This window comes from Carlito syrichta, unplaced genomic scaffold (assembly GCF_000164805.1).
Source record: "Carlito syrichta isolate Samal-C Ts95f unplaced genomic scaffold, Tarsius_syrichta-2.0.1 Scaffold308254, whole genome shotgun sequence".
NCBI lineage: Eukaryota > Metazoa > Chordata > Mammalia > Primates > Tarsiidae > Carlito > Carlito syrichta.
In genome coordinates, this window is record NW_007252350.1 from 169,433 (window position 1) to 181,538 (window position 12,106).

General features: G+C 39.2%; 1 protein-coding gene across 1 annotated transcript in view; it reads right to left on the reverse strand.

The window, feature by feature from the left end:
* Positions 1-256: 256 nt before the first annotated feature.
* Positions 257-12,106, reverse strand: part of CATSPERE (catsper channel auxiliary subunit epsilon) — a 118,067-nt gene continuing 106,217 nt past the window's right edge. The window contains exons 14-15 of the mRNA XM_008065364.1: positions 6,764-6,817; positions 257-679 (exon numbers count right to left, since the gene is read on the reverse strand). Coding sequence (XP_008063555.1) covers positions 526-679; positions 6,764-6,817 — 208 coding nt within the window. The 3' untranslated portion in view covers positions 257-525. The remainder of the gene's footprint in view (positions 680-6,763; positions 6,818-12,106) is intronic.

Consider the following 12,106-nt stretch of genomic DNA (forward strand, 5'->3'; position numbering starts at 1 on the left):
AGAATTAAAATTTAGACCATCAGCTGCTCATTTTCAATATAAGCTTTTCATTTAACATGTGAATCTGTCACTAGACAAACTTCTGAAATCTGTTTAAGACAGATTATTTAAATTCACACACTTTTATTAACTCCTTCATATAAAATAACTACAGTAATATAATGGTTGGAAACATTTGAAACTTTCAGGCATGGTAATAATATTTAATATATGTATATATTTTCAAAAATTTACTTTCATTCTTAGGAAGGATTTTAATAGTCAAATTTAGTTTATTTTTTAAAAAATGCCATATAAGAGTATATAGAACCTTTAAAACAAATTAAGGATTAATTTCATAACACACAATTTATATGAAACTATTTCTGTATTCAGATAATTTGACAACATTTTTGAGACCTTGAATTTGGTGATAACATGAGCTTATATTTAGTATTTCTTGGTCAAACACACACCCCCAATATAAGCATATAATACATACTCCCTCATCCACATATATCTGTAATAAACAAACTTTCGATTTTCCTAATTTTTCTTTCGTTTCCTTCGAGGTTTGTGAAGTGGATCATAAATATATCGTCTATAAATCCTCATATAATGGAAATAACTCAAGACGAGAATACTGAAGAACAGTAGCATCAGGACAAAGAGGAAAGAAGCTACCAGGTAGGCACCTGGACTGAAATGAGAAAAAAAAAGTCATTAGGAGTCATTGTTCACACTTTAATTGTTAATTTATTTAGTCAAACAGTTTTTGAATGACTAGCTACTATGCCATTGGTAGAGAACAAAGATTAATAATACATGATGTTTATCCCCAAGGTATTTACCTTTTAGTGTTTGAGGCTGACCAAGGAGGAAAGTAGACAGTATGATCAATATAATGAGAAAAGGAAGCACAAAGTTTTGTGGGAACCACGCATCACAGAAGGTCTTCCAGTGGAGGGGACCTTTGAACTGAATGTGGGTAGGAGTTAGGTAGCTAGATTAAAATGTGAGTAGGAGTAGGGTTGAGCTAGATTAAAATGCCTAGGAGTGGAGGCAGAGACTGATGTGGAAACAGTGTTTTAGTCAAAGGAGATGCATATGAAGCACAGAAGTTTGAGAAAACCTCGAGATCACTCCCAGACATTCTGGAACTGAAACTAGATCGGTATGACTAGAGCTCAGGTGCCAGACAGAGTGAAAAGAGATAAGGAATGGTAGAGGGGCAGGGGCCAGATGAGAAAGATAGCTTATATCAAGCTAGAAAGAATGGCTGAGAGGGAACTTCAGAGGGATGATATAGGATAGACGTTTTACAGGGATGATTCTGATTGTGGTGTGAAGAATGAATGAAAGGGAAACAAGAGTATGGAGGCAGAAATAACAGTTATGAGGTATTTGCAATAATCCAGGCAAGCTATGATGAGGGACTTAACAAAACTAGTTGCTGGAGAAGTGGATAGATCTAAGATATACTTAGAAGTTAGATTGGATTGGTTTAGGTTGGTTAGATTGATAGTCAGGATGTAAGGTTTGAGTTTGAGAAGTATGAAGGAATAAAGGATGTCTCTCAAGTTTGGGTTAGGTTACTGCAAAGATGGCATCATCATTCACTGGTAGAGGACATTCAGAGGAAAGAACACTGTTTTTTTTGAGTTGGAGTCTCACTCCGTCACCCAGACTGGAGTGCAGTGGCCGCTCCCGGCCACCGCAGCTTCGCCTGCTGGGCTCTAGCAATCCTTCCGCCTCAGCCTTCCGAGTAGCCGGAATTACAGGCATGCGCTACCACGCCCGGCTGATTTTTTGATTTATTGTAGAGATGAGGTCTCGCTGCCCAGGTGGGTCTCGAACCCGCGGGCTCAGGCAATCCACTCACCTCAGCCTCCCAAAGGCTCAGGGATTACAGGCTGAGCCACCGAGCCCGGCTGGAAAGAACACTTTTTAAAGGGTATGTGGGCATATGGTTGGTTTACGGTGGGGACATATTGAATTTGAGATACATGAGGGTCAACTAGGTGTGTATGTGTGTGTGTGTGTGTGTGTGTGTGTGAGTGAGTGTGATACATCACTTGTTCGATGCTACTCTCAGCTGTGTGCCAGATGTCTCTTCACCTGGCACTGAGCATGAGTACCTCCCACCATAGTGAATTTATTTCTTAAGCCAGACACTGTGCTGCTTTGTATTTGGTGTCCTGGTATCTGACATTAGTTTTGGGTTCTCTTTTAAATCATAATTCTTTGTTTTCAGTGTAGCATTTCCCCTTTGTCTGACCTTTCTTCTCTGTGGCAATAAACTTAATCTGGTTCCGCTGAATGATTTCCTTCTTGGAACTTAATTAAATAATGTAACCATCTGATATATGCCAGGCACTGTGCAAGGTGCTGGAAATACAATGATGAATAAACACGTGGACATTTTAGTGAGGACATAATCATTAATCAAATAATGAGAAAATAAATGTAAAATTGCAACTGTGGTAAGAACTAAGAAGGAGAGATTTACAATGCCATGAAAGCTTCCTATAGCAGGATTTAACTGGTGAATGGATAAAGAAATGCCTTCATGGGGAAAAAGATAATTATCCTGAAATATGAAAAATAAACAGAAGTGAAGCTGGTAAAGTTAAATACATAAAGATGGGAGGGAAGAGAATCCAGATGGAGGAAATAACATGTGCAAAGGTCCTGCTATGGGACAGAGTATGGCAAAGGATGAGGAGAGAGAAGGTTGGTGCCTGAAGCTGAGAAAATGTGGGGGAAAAGATCCAAGATGAGACTGGAGAAGTAGATAAGGACTAGATCATGCAGGGTCTTGTAGACTATGTTAAGGAGTTTTAGTTTCAGGGAAAGAAATGTAAGGGTTTCAAACTACTAACACTAGCACTTTGAAAAGATTTCTCTGACTCCAGTGAGGAGAATAAACTAGAAGAAAACATGAGTGAGTGAGGGGATATCTGTTAAAAGTCCACTGCAAAAGATCCGTAGCTTGGATTAGGATAGTGGTGATGGAATTAGTGGGACGTGGATTCACTCAAGGACTATTTAGAAGATTAAATGAATGGGCACCAGTGACAGTTTGGATGAGCTTTGTGGGGGGTAGGGAGTGGGGGGGGGGAGAGAGAGAGAGAGAGAGAGAGAGAGAGAGAGAGACATGAGCCCTAGGTTTTTGGGTTTGGGTTTCGACTCCTAGGTGTTTGGCTTGCATAGTTGGATGCGCTATTTCCTGCAAGAGGAAATGTTGGAAAACAGGGTGGCCATGCTGCTCAGCTCTAAAGGATACCACTTCATAATAACTTGTGTGAATAGATTCTCCTGGAGCCGTGTAAGGACAATCTATATGACTATATGTAATTACCCTGATTCATCAGTTTTAAGGTGGAATAAATAATGGAATAGTTCACTTTTAGACATGTTCAGTTTGACTAGTCTTTGAGACATCTAAGAGATGAGGTTTTAGTAGACAGTGGATATGTGGGTCTGGACTGGGTTAGAGATATGATTTTGGAGTCTTGTGTATATAGATGCTAATTGAAGTCATGGGTAGATGAACCCTGGACTGAGCCTTCAGGGAGGTCAACATTTAATGATTAGTAAAGGGGAGAGAGAGAGAGAGAGAGAGAGAGAGAGAGAGAGAGAGAGAGAGAGAGAGAGAAACTTTAGAAGTTTAGAAAAACCCCAAGAGTGATGCAACAGCCAAAGGAAGAGTCAACACTGATGTATGAAAGATCAAATAAGACGAGAACTGGTGGTCGGGTCTGGTGGCACACGCTGTAATCCCAGCACTTTGGAAGGCTAAATTGAGAGGCTTGCTTGCACCCACGAGTTTGAGAGCAGCCTAGGCAACATAGCGAGATTTTATCTCTATAAAAAAATCAAAAAGTTAGCTGGGCATGGTGGCATGCCCTGGAGGTTTGAGACTGCAGTGAGCCTGAGCAATAGCGTGAGACCCCAACTAAAAAAAAAAAAAAAAAAAAAAAAAAAAAATAAAAACTGAAAAATATATTAGCTTAATTTAGGCCAAAGCTATTCTAATGAGGACTAATTGGTAGAGTGATAAGATAGAAACAGGACTGGATGGATTGAAGGAGGAGGGCTGGACACAGGGAAATGGAGAGTGTGATTGAGGACAGGCCTTTTGAGACGTTTGAAACTTTGAAACTTGAGGGTTATTAAAAACCCATTGGAATAATCTAGTTGAGAGGGACAGTGGAATATATAGAAAAGAGAAGGAATAATTTATTTGAAAGCTCCCTTAGAAAGTGGAAAGGGATAGGGTGCAAAGCGAAGGTAGAATTATATTTAAAAGGGAGGAATGTTTCCTTTATTGTAACAAGATGGAAGGAGGGTCCAGATGTTAGTAGATTTTTATGTTTGAAATCAGGAATAGAGGGAGTTCCTGTCTATAGCTTTGAATTTCCTTGTAAAGGTGGAAACAAGCTTGATTGATTGTTGATTGTTAAGAAAAACAGGTTTGAGGAGGAAGCTAATTAGAAAAAATCTACAATAGCTGTAACAAAAGAGTGTAAGCACTGGTTGACCAGAGAGATTCCCAGGTCTGCTTACAGTTGGTGAACAATCTTCCTTCCCTATGGGTAACTTTCTTTCCCAGTACTGGGCTGCTCAGATATAGTCACAGAGAAACTAATCAGTTGAGGATTTGCCAGTTAGGAGACCAAATCCCAAAAGGGTAAGGGGAAAGTGTTATTGAAATAACAGACTTTGGAATGTAAGAAAATGGAAAGTAAAGAACCAGAGGTTGAAAGTGAAGATGGAAGTTCCGGTGAGGAGGAAGAAGGGTTGTAGTGGGTGTAATGGAATTAACAAGCTGGAAGGACATGAGATCATGGTCAGAGAATGGGACCTCTGAGTTGATGGTTTAGGACTCAGAGAAGTTACAAGTGATGACAGTGCCAAGGTGTGACCGTGGGAGTGGATGACTAAAGTGCAGTTGAGGAGGAGGTCACCAAGGATGAGGAGAGACCATGACGCTGAATGGTGGATGTGACACTGATGGTGGGCTTCATGTGGGGAGGGAAATAGTGTCACACGGCCAAAGTTGTTGAACAAAGGGGAGTTTGGAGAGAACACAGTGGTGAGGACAGAGAGAGCTGGGGCTGGGGCAGATGCCTTGAGCCTCAAACAATCAGAGTATATGTTGTTTTGATTCGGGGTTTTTAAAAATTTATTTGTAAGAACCAAGATAAATACTGATCTGGAAGTGGTAATAGGGCCCTGAGGTACATGGAGGGTGAAAGAAAATAGCATTACTTGAGAGGGTTGAGGTGAAGCAGTGTCCTCGGGGAGAGCCTGGTTTCACCTAAGGAGAAAGAGCTCAGAGGGTATTTGAAGATTTAGGTGAGTTTGCTTGCTAAGTGATACTATTTTCAGAGGGTAGAATGGAAAAATGTGGAAAGTGGTGGAGGAGTTGAGCGCTGGGCTGGAAGCAAGGATGTACCAAGCTCTTTGCCTTCTACCAACTGATCTCCAATCACTGCTCACGAAAAGGGTGTACTTGCTAGGAAATATTTATCTCCAGCTTGCCCTGTCTGCCTCTGGTACTCTTCAGGGCCCAGGTGATAATGAAGGCTAAAGGACAGTAACTAAGTTAAAGAACTATCCCCTTTGCTGTGCCCACATTCCCTGGCTGCTGGACTTCAGCTACTGGCAGGTAGAGCTGGGAATGTGAGTGAGCTGGGCCTCTTCCCTTGATCTTCTCCCCCCCTCCCTAATTCACTCGCCCTCTCTTCTGTTGGTGGGTACTTGGGTGGATATACCTTAATATTGAACTAAACCAAACATACCAACCTAACGAGGAAGAGAAGTCACATAAAAAGGCGCTACAGTGTTTCCCAAAGTTACTTAGAAACAACTCTTGGTTTATCTCATTTGCAGATTATTCACACCATTTACCTTCCATTAGCACACATCGTCAAGAAGTCAGTAACATTTAAAGTAGAGCCATGAGTAACTTCACTGTTTTTCGTGTACTCTTGTTTAACAGTTTACCATAACCAAACAAACGAAAAACCAAAATCCACCCAAATTCCAAAAGCCAGACCCAGGACAGAGTAGTAAAGTCATCTGAGGTCCTAACTTTAGTATTCAGACTTTTAATTCTGCTCTCCAAGAGAATGGGAGCTGAGTCCGGGGAAATACGTTCACCGCCTGTTTTCTGGACACATCAGAATGAGGGTCAGTGGTTGTGAGCTGACTCAGGCATGGAGTGGAGGGCACAGTGCCTGTTGCCTCCCAATCCCCACAGCTCATTCAATCATCTGTCGAGTAGGTGGAGTTGAGAGACATGTTTGATAGGAAGACAGTGACTGTTGAGTAGGATAGAACAAAAAGGGACCCTTGTTGCAGTAGCAATTCTTAGGAGTTCCTTCCTGCTGTATCCCTGGTATAAAACACACATATAATTTTTAGAATGTCATATATAGGGCAGAAGCATCAGGGCTCCAGGAAAATAGCAAGTTTCTGTCATCTGGGGAGACAGATTTCACAGTTAGTACAAAAAAAATCTAAATATAGACTTATAAAAGTCATTGACTTTGCAATAGACACTTCATACAAGTTTAGTATTTTGTTTTGTTTTGTTTTTAGGATTCATTTCTGTTATATGCTATATGATAATATTTTTCGCAGTAAGATTTAAGCTGGGGACCCTAAGGAGGGATTGTACAAGTTATGTATTTGGTAGACACTGGGAGAGGTGCTTTTCCTTTTTAACTGCCACTAGTATCTTTTAGAAATTAAAGCCTGATTTCATGCTCATTACCTGGGAATCACTCCAAAGGTTTCTATTGCAAATATAGCTGTTAGGTTACAGAAACTGCAAATTAGAAAAATAATATTAAATTAAATACAATATATTTTAAAACTCCACATCTCTATGGTAACAATCAAATCATATATAATCCTAGTTAAGGTGCCATTTTCTTGACAAGAGACAGAATGGATATATTTATAGAACAGCTGTGATGATTTTTCCATATGTGTATCTCTGGCTTCTCCAAGATTCCTCAGAGCTTCTGACAGTCTTACGTCATTTTGATAGTGGTTCCCAAAACAACGGTAATAATGACATTAATCATGATAATAAGTATTGACAGAAATAATAAGCAGTTAACATTTATTGAGGATCAATAGTTATTGAAAAATGAATGCTAACTGAGCATTTGCTGTGCATCAGGCAGTGTACCAAATGCTTACACGCACTGTCTTAGTTAATCTTCTCAACCACTCTTCCTTTTAGTTGAGGAAACTGAAGCTCAAGATAGGCTAAACAACTTGCAAAAGTTTACACAGTTGTTAATAGAAGAACTTGGATTTGAATTCCAATTTTTCTGACCCTGGAGCTCATGATGCTCAACTGGTGTAGACTGACACCTTCAAGATGCTGAGAGTGTTAGGAATTCAGTCTATGGAACTGTATGATCATGTATGAAGTTACTGAATATCTCTCATAATTCAGCATATTACCTGGAATGATGCAGGAGGCTCAATAAACACTTATGACATGATTTTACCTACCTTTATGTGGAAGGACAAAGAAGAAAGAAGCTTGAGTATTTGCTATATGCTCAGCAAAGTTAAAGATTTTTACCCAGGTGCTTCAGAATACTATAAGATAGGTATTTTTGACCCATTTTCTAGATAAAGAAGTTCAAAGAGACTAAGCAGTATGTTTTAAAGGTGCATAGCTAGTAGTGACAAAATTAGGATTCAAACCAAAGTAGACCCTATCATTATATCAACTTGTGGAATTGGCATGTAAACATGACCCACAAACAATACAAGATAATGCATTTATTATAAATAGTAATGAGTGATAGATACACTTATCACAGAAATTTTCACAGCAAGGTAATTATCAAGACTCGACTTGAGGCTGATCAAAAAGGCTTACACTGGGTCCTAAAAAGTAAGGGGCATACATTTTCATGGCCCACTTTGGATTTTGGAGGTAACATATATCACATTTGGATGTGTTTCTCCAAATATGCAGAAGGACCTGAAAGTCTGCCAGAGTGAGATCCAGGGCAAAGAGACCCTTTCCAGATGGTCAGGTGATGCAAACAGAGCTGAGATTTGGCTCTTAGGACCTAACAGATCTAAAGGTGCTTGATGTTTCTTTGGCAGATTCAGAAACTGTTATGATTGTTAAGTTCTGATGAGGAATATAATCGGATGCCGCTACAGTTTTGAAACAAATGCAAGCATTGTTGGCCAAGTAACAATTTTTCTGAGAAACAGCACATAGCTTGGGCCTTGTTAGCAACTGAACTTTTGACCACAAAACACCAGGTGACCACAAAACCTGGGCTCCTATTGTAATTGACTGTTATCTTATCTCGAACATCATTAAGTCAGAAGTACTCAGCTGAATTCTGTCATTAGGTGCAAGTGATAACGTACAGAACTGGTCTTGGGATTCCTAAATGCACAAATAAGGGTATGAATAGCTGATTTGTAGCTACAGTTTGCCTAGATATGGGGAGTTCTTCGCTAACTATAAAGAACAAAATCTGAGAAAGATTTACATGTGGCTCTGAATCTAGATGTGGACAGTTGTGGCACTACAACTCCATTCAGATATCGTTTTGAGGAACAATGAGGGGAAAAAAGTCTCCCAGTAGAGAGAACTTTAAGTATATGTTTTTCCATTTTTGCTAATAGGAGAGATGGTCTGAGGCAGAATCTTGGGCAGGGGCTAAATGTTTGGTTACATGGCAAGGACTTGGAAAAAACAAGGGTCGAGGAGAAGAAATTTTAGGGAAAAGGTATGTAGATGAACTTGTTGGAATGAGACTGGAATATCTGAATAATTGGGTCTTGTATGAGTGTTTATCAAAAGATCTTTACTAGAGAGGAGGCTCTTATTTTATGACATGATCACCATATGGTTAGTTGCTTTTCCCAACTCCTCGGATGCTTGTTCAATGGGCTCATAAACAATGTGGAAATGGTACCTAGGATGGCTTCATAAGCCTGGGTTTCCCCTCACCAAGGCTGACATGGATACTACCGCTATGAAATATGGCAGTCCCCCTTTATCCACAGGGGATACATTCCAAAACCCCCAGTGGAGACTTGAAACCATGGATAGTACCAAACACTATACACTGGTTTTTTTCTATACTTACAAACCTATGATAAAGTTTAATTTATAAATTAGGCACAGCAAGAGTTTAACAACGATAGCTAGTAACAAAAGAGAACAATTATAACACTATGAGAGCATCACTGCTCTTGCGCTTTGGGGTCATTATAAAGTAAAAGAGAAGGGTTACTTGAACACAAGTACTGTTAAATCACGACAAATGATCTGATAACCAAGACCTACTAAGAAACTAACAAGTCAATAGTGTAGTCAGCACTGATATGCTAGGCAAAGGCGTGATTCACATTCTGGGCAGGACAGAGTGGGATGATGCGAAATTTCATCATGCTACTCAAAATGGTGTACAATTTGAAACTTATGAATTGCTTACTTCTAGAATTTTCCACTTGATATTTTGTTGACTACTGTTGGCCATGGGTAACTGAATTTTGTTGACTACTGTTGGCCATGGGTAACTGAATTTTATTGACTACTGTTGGCCATGGGTAACTGAATCTGTGAAAAGCGAAACTGCGTAAGGAGGAAATAGCATGCAGGTATATTTTGTTTTATTGAACTTCATTTTATTGTGCTTTGCAGATACTGCAGTTTTTACATAGTGAAGGCTTGTGGCAACCCTGTGCTGAGCAAGTCTATTGGTGTCATTTTCCCTACAGTATGTGTTCACTTTGTGTCTCTGTGTCACATTTTGGGAATTCTCACGATATTTCAAACTTTTTCATTATTGCTATATCTGTTATGGTGTCTGTGATCAGTGATCTTTGATGTTAATATTGAAATTGTTTTGGGGTACAATGAACTGGACCCACATAAGACAGGGAACGTAATTGATAAATGTGTATGTTCAGAATGTTCCACTGACCTAGTATCCCCGTTTCCTTCTCCTTGGGCCTCTCTATTCCCTGACACACGGCGATATTGAAATTAGGCCAGTTAAAAATCCGACAGTGGTCTCTAAGTGTTCAAGTGAAAGGAAGAGTCACATGTCTCTCACTTTAAATCAAAAGTTAGAAATGACTAAGCTTAGTGAGGAAGGTATACTGAAAGCTGAGATAGGTCAAAACAAAACAAAACAAAACAAAAACTAGGCCTCTTGCACGAAACAGCCAAGTTGTGAATGCAAAGGAAAAGTTTTTGAAGGAAATTAAGAGTACTCCTTTAATGAACACATGAATGATAAGAAAGTGAAACACCTTTACTTCAGAGATCTCTTTAAAAAATTTCAGCATTTAAGCATACCTGCTTTGTATTCTATATCTAATAAATCTAATATTGGATGCCTTTGTGGGTTGTTTTTATAGACTGTTGTTTTTTATTTCTTTTCTGTTTTGCTTGTTGGAACTTTGGGAATTTTCTGAGGTTTGAGCTTAAAGTACATTCCTCCAGAGGATTTGCTTCTCTTGAGCATATTGGAAGCACTAATAAGCTGGGACCAAAATTAAAATTTTGACTAGATTATTAACCTTTTTTTGGATTACTAATTCAAAAGAGTTTTAGTGAAGAGAAATAAGACTATAAGTCAAAATAGGGCTGGGTGCAGTGGCTCATGCCTGTAATCCCAACACTTTTGGGAGGCGGAGATGAGATGATTGCCTGAGTCCAGGGTTTCGAGACTAGCCTGGGCAACTTGGTGAGATCTCGCCTGTACAGTAAATAAAAAAATTAGCTGGGCATGGTGTTACATGCCTGTAGGTTCAGCTACGTGGAAGGCTAAGGAGGCAGGATCACCTAAACCCAGCAGTTTGAGGCTACGGTAGTCGTAAACAGGCCACTGCACTCCAGCCTGGATGACAGAGTGAGACTCCGGTTTTAAAAAAAAAAAAAGACAGTAAGTCAAAATAGGAGTTAATGTCAAACTCTTTCACAATAAAAACTTCAAAATATTGCCAACATGAAATTTTCAGCACAAGGCATTGTATTTCAAACCCCTTGGAGGCAGTTATTTATAATGAGATTAAGAATATTCTTAACTTGTTTCAGGTGGGTAAGTAAACATGTTTACAGCTCCAATAATGAGTTTGAGGCCTAGATTGTTGTGTAATATAAGCAATATGAAATTTTAAAAATGTATGAAAATATCTACAGGATTTTCCTAGAGTCTATCACTAACAGCCAATAGCTTTCATATGAGGCCTACAAGAGCAAATGACAATATTCTGTGTTACGAACCACTTTCTCAGAAGGCCAAAAATTAAAACCAGATACTAAAAGATGCACATTACTACTATGTTTAGATCATCCTTACTGATGTATGTATAATTAGAAATAGATTTGTCTTTCCTCAGTCTTTAACCAGAAGAGAATATTGTTCTTTTTAGACGCTCAGGTAATATGAAATCCAGCCTCAAATCTATTAAGGGTAGATTTGTAGTTAAAATTCTTAGGGAAAAACTTCCTTGAACCAAGACTGATTCAGGCACGTATCCTCACTGTCCCCTACGGTAGGTTCTCTGATCTAATCTTTCTCTATGCTATGGCTTCACACTTGTTCTCATCTCCCCTACCTGTGGCCTTGTGATCCAGGTCGCCAAGGATAGGCAAGATAACCTTAGGGAGTATATAGTGTCTTTAGCTAACTCCAACAGAATCTAATGAATTTATACTTTTTTGAAATTTTTGTCCTGCAAAAGGCCTTAGTCTTCCACCAATTTGATCATATATTTAAACAGGTGTATGTGTTTTAAGTTTTATTCAGCATTTTTAGGTGTGCTGTACAGGAAAGTTTTTCTCTGAACTCCAAATCTCTCATTTTGCTGGAAATAGATGCCTATTATATTTTTTAGTTCCTAGCTTGAATTGTGACCTATAGAATTATGTTTTTCACTTATTGAGCTTTTATTTTTAGCCCACTATGAGATTATTTTAACTTACAATGTTACCCCAGGCATTTGAAAAAAATGTGAAGCCAGGCTCGGTGGCTCAGCCTATAATCCCGTGCCTTTGGGAGGCTGAGGTGAGTGGATTGCCTGAGTCCGTGGGTTCGAGACCCGCCTGGGC